Source organism: Labeo rohita, chromosome 18, assembly GCF_022985175.1.
Source record: "Labeo rohita strain BAU-BD-2019 chromosome 18, IGBB_LRoh.1.0, whole genome shotgun sequence".
NCBI classification, from domain to species: Eukaryota; Metazoa; Chordata; class Actinopteri; order Cypriniformes; family Cyprinidae; genus Labeo; species Labeo rohita.
This window is the reverse complement of record NC_066886.1, coordinates 16610732-16625424: the sequence shown is the minus strand read 5'-3', so window position 1 is coordinate 16625424 and position 14693 is coordinate 16610732. Positions and strand designations below refer to the sequence as shown.

Here is a 14693-nt window from a genome sequence, read left to right as displayed (position 1 = left end):
ATTGTGAGTTTATATCACAATTCTGAGAAAAGTCAAAATTGTGAGATATAAACTTGCGTTTGCCAGATAAACTCTTCTTAAACAATTCTGACTTTATTTCTCGCAATTCTGAATCACAATTCTGAGAAAAAAGACAGAATTGCAAGAAAAAAAGTCAGAATTGCTAGATATAAACTCACATTTGCAGAAAAGAGTCAGAATTGTGAGTATTTTTCTTGCAATTCTGACTATTTCCCGCAATTGCGAGTTTATATAAACTCTGAGAAAAGTCAGAACTGCGAGATATAAACTCACATTTGCCAGAAACACTTGCAATTCTGACTTTATTTCTCACTCTGAGTTTATAGAAAATATATCACTATATATTTAACTAATCACTAATATATCACAAATTATATCACAAATGAGGAAAAAAAAAGTCAGAATTGTGAGACTTTATTCCTTGCAATTGCAAGTTTATAATCACAATTCTGAGAATAAATTGTGAGATATAAACACATTTGCCAGAAACTCACAATTCTGACTTTTTTTTTTTTAATTTCAAAAAAAGATAAGTAGCAATAACCTTTTTTATTCAGTGCCGGAAACAGGCTTCTATATGCAAGAGATGAGATGATAGCAAAATTTATTTAATTTAGTTTTTATAGTTTCTTAAGAAAAAAAAATTGAGATCGTAGGAAAAATATATTTGAAAAAACCCAAACATTTGTTTTGAAATATAAACCCTTGTGCTTCAAATGTTATAAATCACAAATTTTAACTAATATACACCACAAAATATATTTATTAAAAATCAGTGTATAAAATTTCTATACAGATTGCAAATATTCACAAGGTCAAATTAATTGACGTTACCAGTAGAAGCATTTTGGTTCTAGAGGTGAGCGTATGCTGGTTTTAGGAATGGACGAGCAGCGGCCTGAGGGGTGGGTAAAGCCATGTAGCCGGGCCTCTTCGCTGTTGGGACTGATGGAGCTGGTCTGGAACCTCTGCCTGCACTTCGGCTACTACCCCTGTATCCTCCTCCACCTCCTCCTCTTGATGAAGACCAGTTGTTGCTGTATCCACTACAATAAGGATGAAGAAGAGTTCATTTGGTTTCATATAGCTGATATGAAGTGTGCACAATGCAACGATTATGCTGTAACATACTGACCCTTTAGAGGAGGAATTTTGTCCGCTGGTGCCTCTTCTTCTTTTGGGTTTTCTGGAGTAAGACCCTTGCTTTCTTTTTGCTCCTCGTCCAGAGGAGCTCCTGAAGTAAGTTGACGTGGTGTCCCCTTCATCATCATCATCTTCCTCGTTTTGATGGCCTCTTGTTGTGTCAATCCATCCTGAACTCTCTGTCTGTGCCGCAGCTGCAGAGAAAGCGTAAGAACATTAGGTCTCCTAAGCTACTTCATTTCAAGAGCTTTATAGGTTGCTGTTTTGAGCTAGCTGAAATATGATCGGTTTTACAAAGTTTATAGGTAGACCTAGCCAAGTCAAAACTGTACTCTGGTTTCTTATAAGTGCCTCAGCTTTGGTAAGTTGTAATATTATGTTAAAGGATTGGTTCACTCCAAAATTAAAACCGTCATCCAAGATGTTCATGTCTTTCTTTTATCAGTTCAAAAGAAAGTAAAGTTTTTTTTGAGGAAAACATTCCAGGATTTTTCTCCATATGGTGGACTTCAATGGGGATCAGTGGGTTGAAGACCCAATTTGCAGTTTCAGTGCAGCTTCAAAGGGATCTACATGATCCCAGTCAAAAAATAAGGGTCTTTTCTAGCAAAACAATTGACCATTTTCAAAAATAAAAATGAACATGCAAATGCTCATCTTACACTAGCTCAACTTCATGCATTACGTAATCACGTTGGAAAGGTCACGCCGACCCAGTGTTAAAGCAAACGTGCAAAGATTGCTGTAACATTATTATTTGGTCACACTTTATTTTCAATTTTTTGCTATTAACAAACCATTAACTATGACATTTGCCTCAAACTCCTAATGTGCTGCTTAATAAGGTAGTTGTTAAGTTTAGGTATTGAGTAGGATTGAGAATGTACAATATGGTCATTCAGAATATGTGTTTCATAAACACTAATAAACAACCAATATGTTAATAATAGGCATGCTAATAAGCAACTAGTTAAAAGTAAGAATTGGTCCCTATACTAAAGTGTTACCAGATTACTATACTGTGTCAGGAAAAGTGACAATCTATATAAAGGTGTGCTGTCAAGCCCTCACCAGGCAGCTGCCACTCTGAGTACTTTTGCAGCAGTTCAATAACCTCAGCTCCATACTTCTCCAGCTTGTCTTCGGTCACACCATCAATCTGCAGCAGAACCTCCGGATCAGACGAGAGAGTTTCTGCACAGAAATGCACCACAGTATGTTTAACAAAGAGCACATGGGGCTGTGAAAATGGAAGGGAATTAATTGCTTTAACTTAATGAGGTGTTTCATCCCCGTAAAACACATTATGTAAAGCTGCTTTGGGAAGAAATAAAAAGGAATTAAGTAACTTCTGTTAAATCAGCACATTCTGAGATACTAAATGACAGCATAATGTAGACTTAATTAGGTAAATGATTAATTTACTTCCTCTTCCCTGTTTTTTTTTTTTTTAATTAAATACATACAGTTGAGGTCAAAAGTTTACATACACCTTATTTGTAATATTTTCAATAGTTGAATTAATAAAAATGACCCTGTTCAAAAGTTTACATACACTTGATTCTTAATACTGTGTTACCTAAATGATCCAAAGCTGTTTTTTTGTTTAGTAATAGTTAAACAATTAAACTGTCCACTGTTCTTTAGAAAAATCCTTCAGGTCTCACAAATTCTTTGGTTTTTCAGCATTTTTGTGTATTTGAACCCTTTCCGATGATGACTGTATGACTTTGAGATCCTTTTTTTTACACTGAGGACAACTGAGAGACTCATATGCAACTATTACAGGTTCAAACGCTCACTGATGCCTCAGAAGGAAACACAATGCATTAAGAATTTGGGGTGTAAACTTTTGAACAGAATGAATGTGTACATTTTTCTTATTTTGACTAAATATTTCATTTTTCAAATAGTACTGTCCTTCAGAAGCTACAGAAGATATTTATGTGTTACCCAAAAGACAGTATAAGTTAAACTTACCCTGATCTTCAAATTCAAAAAGTTTTCACCCCAGGCTCTTAATGTATTGTGTTTCCTTCTGAAGCATCAGTGAGCATTTGAACCATATGTAATAGTTGCACATGAGTCCCTCAGTTGTCCTCAGTGTGAAAAGATGGATCAAACAGTTGTTGGAAACGGTTCAAATACACAAAAATGTTGAAAAACCAATAAATTTGTGGAACCTGAAGTTGAACTAAAACAAAAACACAGCTGTGGATCATTGAGGTAACGATGCAGTATTAAGAATCAAGCGCATGTAAACTTTTGAACGGGGTCATTTTTTATAAATTCAACTATTATCTTCTCTTGTGGACTATATGTAAATATCTTATGTGAAATATCTTATTCAGGTCAGTACTAAAAAAAAAAAACATGTATTTTGTATGATCCCTCTTATTTTCTTAAAATAATTAACATTTTGCAGATTCTACGAGGTGTATGTAAACTTTTGACCTCAACCGTAGGCGTTCAGAATCAAAATAGAATTTTAAATGCAAAAAGTTGTTGAAAATTAAAAAATATTGTAATAACCAGCAATCTTTTTGAGTGTGGCGGTGGAGAAAATGTTGTAGTAATGAATGCCGAAGACTTTGCCCAACTTCTTGCACAGGTCATTGAGTTCCTGCAGACACTTTTTAACCATCTCCTCTCTCTTAGAAACGTTCTCTGTCACAGAGGCTTTGTGCTTTCTGATGCTAGATGCACTCTCTGTCTCCACAAACTCAACCTGCAATGGAGTATGGCCATTAGAACATATTTTAAATAGAGCATACAACATGTCCATTGGGAAAAAATATATATATATTACGAGTCTCACCTGCATGTAGCCACTCAGTACACTCGTGGCTTTAGGCCCAGCAGAGATATAGGCCACTGCCTGCCCATTGTTAGTGATGTAGAGGTCCTCCATCAGAACACTATCCAGCACCAGTTTCTTAAAAAGCCTCTCGGCATTGTGTTTGGAATACGCCGCTCCTACCCCGAACATCCCGGACTGGATCCGAGCACTTTTGGAGCCTGCCGCACAGAGATATTCTTATTGAGGCCTAGAGCAGCCATCCTGACAGGCATTAAATCTCAAGCACTGGATGAGGCAAAGGATATTCATAGTAATATTCACACTATCATTTATGACAGTCAAATCCCGCTAGGCTTCTTACCCAGAAATATGTCGACCAGCATGTTAAGAGTGAGCCTGTTCTGCTGGGCGGATTTGCCGTATCTGTTTCCAACCTTCTCGCAGTTCTCCTGCACAAACTTCACAATCTTCTTCACGTCTTCTGTGACATTTCTTGATTTATATTTCTGGAGACAAGCATTAATGTAATTAGCATAAAATGGCACTACTATGTTCTACAGTAAATGATTAGTCAAAGCAAGTAACAATTAACTTGTTTGGCAAGCAAGCTATATCCAATTTCAAGCAACGGCTGTGATTATTATGCATTATGTATTTGCATAATGTACCCTGTAAAGAAATTATTCGATAATGGACTTACGTGTGGTCTGGCACAGTTGTCACAGATGACCTCAGGATGCTCTTTACAGAAGCTTGTATTAAACGTGTGCTCGCCAAAGTAAGCCAGCAACTGGATCCTCCTGCACTCGGCCACATTCTCACAGAAATGCACCATGCTGTGCAGGTTGTTGATGTGGGTGGCTTTGGATTGCTGGTTGCCATCTTTATCCACTGCAATTATATTAACCGTTATGTAGGCCACGCTCACACAGACAGGTTAACTGTGACTGTATAATAGTGTCTGGATTTGCATGTTTTGAACATCTTTACTCTGTAAAGCACTGAATATTAAATGCAACATTTAAATCGAGTTATCTGTTATATTTCTGTCTTGCTCAGTTTAATTTTTTTAACATGACAATGGATTGTTTACAGTTACCGCACCAATATATCCTAGCTTCATTACAGGAAAAAACAAAAATCCTGCAGTACATACTGGCAATGAGTCTCTTGATGCGGATAACATCACTGTAGGAATAGAAGAGGACGCAGTGGGAAATCTCTCCATCTCGACCAGCTCTGCCTGACTCCTGGTAATAACCCTCCACTGACTTGGGCAAACTGGCATGGATCACATAGCGCACATCAGGCTTGTCGATTCCCATGCCGAATGCAATGGTGGCACACATAACCTGAAAACGAAAGATGAATGGTTTAAAATAAAAATGCATGGTCAAAAAAGCTGGTCCATGTTTTATAGTAATTTTGCCTCACCTGGCAGCCATCCTGGTTGATCCATTTATTTTGGACATATTCCCTGTCGCTGTCACTCAGGCCAGCGTGATACGCCAGCGCTGCGATCCCAGCCCTCTGAAGACTGTCAGCCAGAGTGTCGCAGTCATTACGTGACAAGCAGTACACAATCCCAGAGTCACCTACACACACGGTCAACATGATTTATAGGGTCTTCATGCTGTGGTGAGAAATTATAATTGCAAAAGACTGACTCAATCTGGACAGCACTCACGTGGGTAATATTTCTTGATCCACTGAATGCATTCCTCATCAACCTTCTTGGGCCTTTTTGGCAAAACTGAATATTTGAGATTGTGTCTGTTGAAGCTCATAGTGAATCTATGAAGACATTAACATTTTATTATGACTAACACATGTACACGGCCGTTGAATACAGAAAAAACAGTAATATTGTGAAAAAGTATTGCAATTTAAAATAGTGGTTTTATATTTTAATATACTTTAAAACAGAATTTATTCTTGTTATGCAAAGCTGAATTTTTAGTATCATTACGCCAGTCTTCAGTGTCAGATGATCCTTCAGAAATCATTCAAATATGATGATTTATTGTCAATGTTAAAAACAGTTGGAACCTGATACTTTTTTTCTTTATCCTTCGATGAATGAAACATTACAACGAACAGCATTTATTTAAAATAGAAATCTTTTGTAACAATGTACACTACCAAAGTTCATGGTCAGTAAATTTTCTTCCTTTCTTTCTTTGAAAGAAATGAATACTTTTATTCAGCAAGGATGTGTTAAATTGATAAAAAGTGTTAGTAAAGACTTACATTGTTAGAAAAGATTTCTATTTTGAATAAATGCTGTTCTTTTTATCTTTTTATTCATCAAAGAATCCTTAAAGTTTCGCAGGTTCCAAAAAAAATATTAAGCAGCACAACTGTTTCTAACACTGGTAATAAAAAAGCATATTAGAATGATTTCTGAAGGATTGTGTGACACTGAAGAATAGAGTAATGGCTGATGAAAATTCAGGTTGCAGAATTAAACTGTATTTTAAAAGGACGTTAAAATAGAAAATGTTGTTTTAAATTGCAATAATATCATATAATTTTACTTATCAAATAAATGCAACTCTGATGAGAATAAGAGATTTCTTAAAAAAAAAAACATTAAAAATCTTACTGACCCTAAACTATTGAACAGCAGTGTACATGATATCTATATTTAATGGCTGAGAATGAACAGAGTATCAAAGCATTTATATCAAATACACAATTTCAAAGGTTTTTAAACAGCATTTGTTTTGAAATAGATCTTTTGTTTTGTACTATAAATGTCTTTATTCTCACTTTGAATCAATTTAATGCACCCTCTTCTGCTAGAACAATCACACAAACAATTAATTAATTAATTAATTAAAACGTGAAAATGTTACTTTGTATTTCTGAAGGAATGTGAGTTTCAAAATAATCTTGCATCCATATTACAATCAACGTGAGAGTGGCATTAATCACAGTGTTATGCTTTTACAAATACAAATACATCAAGTAACAAAAAATGTGAATTAGGAATTGCATGCAGAAGGACTTACACCTGGGGACGGGTCATTGCCAGCTGGTTAAGAATGTCTTTCTGCACTCTAGGAGTGGCTGTGGCCGTCAGTGCCATTATAGGGATATTGGGAAACATCCGTCTGAGCTCATGTAAGCGCTTGTAGTCTGGCCTGAAGTCATGACCCCACTGATGAAGGAAATGGGTATATTTTATAATGTTTATATGGAACGTGCTATTAGTCAATTTTGTAAATCACATATGTTACAATGTATCATTTTCAATCAAGTTTACCTGACTGACGCAATGGGCCTCATCAATGACAATGCGAGCCAGCAGACCCCGTTCATACAGATTCTGAAGGGCACTGATCATCCGTCCACTTGCACACACCTGACAACAAAAACAACACGTATCAATACTGTTATAGATATGCATGAAAACTTGCAATACACTTGTCTGACTTGAAACCCACCTTCTCAGGAGTGGCATAAAGCAGTCTGATTGGGGGATCCTTCCTAGACAGCTGCATATAGATCCGTCCAGCCTCACTATCTGTTTTGTCTCCTGATAAACTAGTTGCACAGATCTGAAACACAAAATTGCACAGTAAGCAACTGTTTTGAACAAGTTAAGACAATTATTGTGCAAAGGGAAAAGGAGGACTTACATCCAATGTGGTGAGCTTTTGGACCTGGTCAACAATGAGAGACCGTAAAGGAGAAATTACAACAGTCACCCCAGCAGAGACACAAGCAGGAAGCTGATAGCAGAGACTTTTACCACCACCTGTAAAGGGGTTGATATGTTACAATGTGACATTAGGAAATACTATAAATAAAAATATACTGGTATCTAAACAGTGAAAGAAAAACAATGGAACAAAATGAAAAGGTAAACTGTTTTAATGTTCAAAAAATTGAGACAAAGACTAAAACGGTCAAAATGTATGTCCTATATATTATTAACCCTATAAAGCCTGCAATAATGTCCACCTTTACGTCATGCTACATGCGTCTTTTTCCTGTGAATGTTTATTATTTTTACAATATACACTACCAGTCAAAAGTTTTTGGACAGTAAGATTTTTAATGTTTTTTTAAAGAAGTCTCTTGTGCTCACCAAGCCTGCATTTATTTGATCCAAAATACAGTCAAAGCAGTTATACCGTGAAATATTTTTACTATTTAAAACAACTGCTTTCTATTTGAATATAATTTTAAATGTAATTTATTCCTGTTATCAAAGCCAAATGATAGAAATTAATACATTTATTTAGCAAGGATGCTTTAAATTGATCAAAAGTGATGATAAAGACATGTATAATGTTACAAAAGATTTCTATTTTAGATAAACGCTGTTCTTATGAACTTTTTATTCATCAAAGAAACCTAAAAGAAAATCTATTCAGTTGTTTTCAACATCATAATAATAATGTTTTTCGAGCAACAAATCAGAATATCAGAATAATTTCTGAAGGACCATGTGACTGGAGTAATGATGCTAAAAATTCAGCTTTGACATCACAGGAATAAATTACATTTTAAAATATATTCAAATAAAAACAGTTATTTTAAATAAAATATTTATTATTTATATGTATTATTTAGTTATATTAAAAAATATTTCAAAATTGTACAGTTTTTGCTGTACTTTGGATCAAATAAATACAGGCTTGGTGAGCAGAAGAGACTTGTTAAAAAAAAAATTTAAATCTTACTGTTCAAAAACTTTTGACTGATAGTGTAAATGTAAAAAAAATTACTTCATTTTTCAAGATAAACACTTACTGAAAAATGTTAAAATGTATGTATCGAATATAATACAAAAGGCTTTTGAGAAATGTTTAATTAACATTTATTATATACATGCCTGTCATCACTTATTATGTGTTTATATATTAAAGAAAAAAAAAAAAGGAATATTCCAATAGCTAATAGTAGAGTCTAATATATATTTAATATTTTGGGTATTTCAAGATTACGGGCATTAACCAAAATATTTTTACATTTTAATAAATCGGCCAAAACTCAATTGCTGAAATTAAATGTGCACCACTAGCCAAAGATCAAATATTGATATTTATCAGATATTGGTATTGACCACTAAAAAAAGAAAATTGGCATTGGCTGATCACTAGTTCACAAAAACCATTTCTATATATGTAAATAAAATATGCAAAAAATTATGCAGCCAGACACACTACAGGTGTAGCCAAAACATATTGAGCTGGGATGTCTAGTCTAATGTCAAAATAAACAAGCAATATGAGTCATATAATGACTCATGCTGCTATAATACTTGTAACAAACCTGTAGGCATCAGTACAAATGTATCTTCTCCTAACAGTGTGGCATTAATAGCCTCTAGCTGATTGAAGCGGAACTGATGCAGCCCAAACTTCTTATGGAAGATCTTCATCATCTCTGGGCTGTGAGGAAAGCTGAAGCCTCTGAAGCGGTCATGAGCTGGGTTTCTGTACACTGGTTCTGCAGAACAAGACATACACGTATACCAGATAACTGCTCAGGCCATTTCATGGGTTCTTTAACTACATTAACTAAATTGTGGGATATGACATTACTCAAACTTACCAGGGATGGATGTTTTGGTAGGTTGTAGAGCTGGTGGTGTCACAGTCTTTTTCTCTAAAGGTTTTGATGGCCCTCCCTCCCGCACCGATGGCGTTTTTGCACCAGAGCTGTCTCTTGATGCTAAGATGCTTGGAGGTTCTTCAAAATAATCTGGAATATCAGTCTCATCGAAATCATCAATATCAAAGTCATCTACTAGGAAGTCATCAACTGGCTCTGTATCTGCTCGAGAACTGTTGGGTACTGCCGTGTTGGTTTCAACACTGCTCTCAGCATATCTTTTGCTTGAATCTACTCTTTTGGGGGAATAAAACATGTCAATCTGATCTCCATCCACTGTCTGATTGTTTGACTCATTGAAGGACAACCTTGAGTAGCACTTATCAGTTTTTGGTTCAAATCTGCTTAAAGGTGGACTTGACCTTTTTAAGACGTCCCTACTAGTTGCTGTTTTTGCGGTGCTGTTAGGATTCCAAGAACCACCAGGAGTTTCAACCCCATTGATGATGCAATCAGAGTCATCAAATACACTATCATTTCCTAAAGATATGACGGAAGCAGTGGATTTGCGAAACGGAAAGCCTGTTTTGACACCATCTCCCTTTTCTGATGTCACTAGGGTCATAGATGATGTTCGACTAGAAGGTGTGACTCCAAACCCTTGTCTGTTTAGCAGACTAGAATATGGACTTGCTGCTGGGTCTAACTGAGGTGTCCTAGATGGTGCACCATTTGCAAGAATCCTTTTCCTGTGGTAAAGACAGAGACACAGTATAACAGTTATTAGTCATACTTTTACAAGCAGTAATGTTATCAAATACTAATATAGTAATAGAAAACTATAAAAATTAATATCATGCTTGCATAACTGGAACATTTCCTCCCTAACGAGTAATAGGGTGAATTTTACAAAACTATCACCTGACATAAAAAAAAAAAAGATTAATTTAAAAATAATGTCACAATCCAACATTTTTTTCACAAGGGTCCTAAGAACAGCCTTTATTTTTAACAGCTGAGTTTATGCAGATTATTTAATATGTAAAAGCATATTATATGCAAGTAATAACAGACCATCCAAAATACTTTTTTTTATTTAAACAGCAAAAGTACTCCTTTATTGCTTTTTACCTGTGTGCTCTCTGCAGTAATAGCTCTGTGCCGCAGGTCAGCGCTATGAGCTCATGCTCTGGAATACGGTCTACTAGACAACAAATAGACTCCATAACACTAAAGAGAGCATCATCAGATCCTAAAACATACAGATACATGCACATTAAACACAGTATTGTATTTTATACAGCATCGTCCACTAATATTGGCACCCTTGGTGAATATGAGCAAAGGCAGCTATGCAAATAAATCAAATAAGTTTATCTTTTTGATCTTTAATTTAAAAAGTTCACAAAATTCTAACCTTTCATTAAAGTAAACAATTGAAAGTGGGGGGAAACTCGCATTATGAAATAAATGTCTGTCTCCAACGCATGTTGGCCACAAGTATTGGCACCCCTAGAAATAAAATATCTATGAAGCATATTCCCATTCATATTTACCTTTTTTGTTAGCACACCAAGGTGACTAGGAGAATGAAACTGTCTAGTCATGACTTTCTGTACCACAAGATTATAAATATGAGGAACACAAAGAAACAAAATAGAAAGTGGCTGAAAGAAAATAGCTAAAGCATCGAAATCTGCCAGGAAGACAATGTATGTTCATATCGCCCTAATGCATGGTGAGTTTGAGTGGCTAATGACTCGCCAAGGACCACAGCTGGACAATTGCAGAGAATAGCTGAGTCTTGGGGTCAGCAGGCCTAAAAAAATAATATCAAACAGCCTCTACAATACCACATGTTGTTTGTGAGGGTTTTAAGAAAAATCCTACTCGCTCATCCAAAAAAAAACAAAAACAAAAAAAAAAAAACAGCATATTCAGTTGTCAGACACAACTGGAACTTCAAACGGGACTAGCTTCTATGGTCAGATAAAACTAAAAAAACATGGAGCTGGGAATCTGAAGGATCTAGAGAGACTCTGTATGAAGTATTAGTCTCTAATCTCTTGTCAGGTGTTCTCCAAACTTATCAGGCATTATAGGAGAAAACTCAGAGCTATTATCTTGGGAAAAGGATGCTGCTTTGAATGCTGGGTGTCAAATCGAACTAGAGAAAAACATTTCATTATAAAATTTTAGTCCCACTTTCAATTGTTTTACTTAAATGACAGGTTAGAAATTTGTGAATATTTGTGAATGAAAGATCAAATCGATAAACAATGCAGATTTATTTTCAAAGCCAGCTTTGCTTATATTTATTAAGGATGCCAATATCTGTTGAGGGCACTGTATACTGCAAATTCTTGAATCCTGCATGAGAGATACCTTTTAATTCTTTGACAGGTTCATCCAAGGGTGCTGACAGGCTTAAGGCAGACTCATGAGGTGTAACATTTTTGTCAGCATGGGTAACAGGGTCAGATGAACTATAAAACAGAGTTTTAGAAAATAAACTGTACATATTTTCCAGCCAGATTGGTAGTTTTCGAAAAAATCATTCAACGATGAAAGCATGTTACCTTTTCTTTTTTCCTGAGTCAGAGGGACTCGTCTCCTCAGGTACGGGGGATGGAGGGATGAAATCCTCATAATTTTCATAAAAGTCGTCCGTTTCGGTCTCATCAACGTCTATGATGTTTGTCTCAGTCCACTGCTTTTCTTCAGCAGCTGCAATTCAAACCCTACATATTATTTTTTTGTGAGCTTTATATTAATATCTAAACACATCAACCTTTTTTTAAACGTGAAACCCACTGGAAAAAAAAAATTAGATGCACTAACTTGATACACACTCTATGTCCTTCTGGTTTTTCTCTGGTGAAATACAGTCGATGATCTCATCTTCAGAGTCACTCAGTAATGCCTGTTGCTGAACTGATTTTTTATGTCTTTTGGTTGTTTTAATGGGTGAGTCCTCTGGCTCTCTCTCAGCAAGCTCTGTGCTCACACTATTAGCAGCTAATAGGACATCCTTTGGGGCAGTTACGGTTTCTGTAACCTGTGAACCTCCATTTATTGGAGTCTCGTCACTCTTAGCACAAGAGGAATTCGGAGACGTGTTCTGATCCGATACACTTAGCCTTTTCGTAGAGGTCCCTGTAACCGGAGACACTACTTTTGCCTTAACTGGGGTTTCAAAATCATCCAAATCATCCCATTCGCTAAAGGAGATCTGAGAGATGTCACGCTTAGATTCACCCACAGTTTGATCCTTAGGTAAAGCTGCAGATTTTGGCAACTCCTTAACGGTAGATTGGACAGGAGGTGTTTTGTTCACAGCAAATGGGTTGGCTAGAGGATTAACTGTAATTGTCTTCGGTCTGCTGGGTGCTGTGAAGAAGTTGACTTTCGGTGCTGCTTTCTCAGGCTTTTGCGAAAATGTCACAGGAGTTTTGGTTACTTCACAGCTGCGGGGAACATTGACACTCCTGTTTGTTAAGACATTTGCACCAGTTACCTTTTGGGGAACTTCCACTTTGGAAATGCCTGAGGAAGACTTCTTTTTGAAGCAAAATCCCCTGAACAGAGAAATTTCAGAGGTTAGACATACTTGTTACACATTAGGAATGCTGATATAGTCACATCAATATAATTTGTCTTCTATCTATCTAGGCTTTGATTCCTTACATTATATTATGTTTTTAAATCTATCTATTTATCGATCTAGTATCTGACTATTTTCACTCTATCTATCTATCTATCTATCTATCGTAAAATACAATGATGTTCTTACCCAGGCTTTGGTTTTAGCAGTGACAGCTTGTTCTGTGCAGCATTGTGTCGTTCTAGTTGCTCCTTTAGGTTGTTTTGAGGAAGACTCGGCATTGTTTGTGCATTTATTATTAAAAATAAATCCTCAAAGGTTCATGTATGTGGCATTTAATCAACTCCACAAACAAATAAACACACAAAAATGAAAACAGACATGCTCCGTTAGCATAAACTACACATTACAACCCTTTGTTCAGCACAAAAACACCCACAACGCAACGTGTTGCTCTTTTTCTGCCGTCGTGTAAACATTAAAAACACAAAGAAGGAAAGTCACACAAAATGCCTTTACACCGAATACAAAAAATTGATATTCTGATATAATATTCGAGCGCTACACAACGAAACCAAAACACCGCTGAAAACTCGCGCTTACCGCGTATTCGTAGCTCGCGCTCTGATTGGACAGCTGCAAGTCACGTCACATCCCCTACGCGGCTCGTTGTTTGCAACCTTTCAATTTTTATTTTTGTATTTTAATTTTTACACCACCGAAATATTTATCTTTTTTTCTATTTCTACATTGTCGTTTTTGGCTGAGTGGGTTTTAATCGTATCTTAAGGTAGGTACATAAATAACTGCTTCCTGTCTGGCACACTGTTGTAGCTCAAACATCAGATGTGGATTTAGGTCGCCACATACTGGTTTGCTGTAGAATTGCATATTATTTACATATTCTCAGCAAGGATATACGGTTAAAAGGTAAAATATTAACTATTTTATTAAAATAAGAGGGATCATACAAAATGCATGTTATTTTTTATTTAGTACTGACCTGAATAAGAAATTTCACATAAAATGCATTTACATAATATAGTCCATAACAGAAAATAATAGTTGAATTTATAAAAGATACCCCATCTAAGTTTACATATGCTTGATTCTTAATACTGTGTTGTTACCTGAATGATCCACTGCTGTGTTTTTGTTTAGTGATAGTTGTTCATGAGTCCCTTGTTTGTCCTGAACAGTTAAACTGCCTGCTGTTCTTCAGAAAAATCCTTTAGGTCCCACAAAATCTTTGGTTTTTCAGCATTTTTGTGTATTTAAACCCTTTCCAACAATGACTGTATGATTATAAGATCCATCTTTTCACACTGAGGACAACTGAGGGACTCATATGCAACTATTACAGAAGGTTCAAAAGAAGGAGAAATTATGCATTAAGAGTAAAATCTTTTTGAATTTGAATATCAGGGTGAATTTCACTTATTTTGTCTTCTGAAACATATATATGTATATATTGTAGCTTCAGAAGGGCAGTACTAAATGAAAAAAGCATTTGAACCTTCAACTGAACTTAAAATCATACAAAAAACACAGAATTTG

The 14693-nt window shown here is 35.7% G+C and overlaps 1 protein-coding gene across 2 annotated transcripts; it reads right to left on the bottom strand.

Moving 5' to 3' along the window:
- Positions 1-766: 766 nt before the first annotated feature.
- Positions 767-13820, bottom strand: blm (BLM RecQ like helicase). Of its 2 annotated transcripts, XM_051135873.1 has the most exons (22): positions 13326-13819; positions 13050-13110; positions 12374-12959; positions 12112-12259; positions 11918-12018; positions 10664-10784; positions 9533-10281; positions 9251-9427; positions 7609-7727; positions 7414-7527; positions 7233-7331; positions 6979-7127; positions 5652-5758; positions 5399-5559; positions 5121-5316; positions 4665-4855; positions 4326-4470; positions 3983-4182; positions 3697-3892; positions 2236-2358; positions 1157-1358; positions 767-1067 (listed from the first exon to the last, which is right to left on the bottom strand). In XM_051135873.1, the coding sequence occupies exons 1-22, from the start codon at positions 13415-13417 to the stop codon at positions 875-877; spliced, it is 4230 nt and encodes a 1409-aa protein (XP_050991830.1). In that variant the 5' UTR covers positions 13418-13819; the 3' UTR covers positions 767-874. The 2 variants fall into 2 exon arrangements, with proteins under 2 accessions (XP_050991830.1, XP_050991829.1); XM_051135872.1 differs by having other exon boundaries at positions 12374-13110; positions 13326-13820.
- Between the last annotated feature and the right edge of the window lie 873 nt (positions 13821-14693).

Coding starts and splice junctions, on each gene's coding strand:
- blm (XM_051135872.1), bottom strand. CDS start 13,417: ATGCCGAGTCTTCCTCAAAACAACCTAAAGGAGCAACTAGAACGACAC. Junction 7,528..7,608: donor AAAAGCTCACCACATTGGAT/GTAAGTCCTCCT, acceptor TTTGTGTTTCAG/ATCTGTGCAACTAGTTTATC. Junction 2,359..3,696: donor CACACTCAAAAAGATTGCTG/GTTATTACAATA, acceptor ATTTCTGTGCAG/AAACTCTCTCGTCTGATCCG.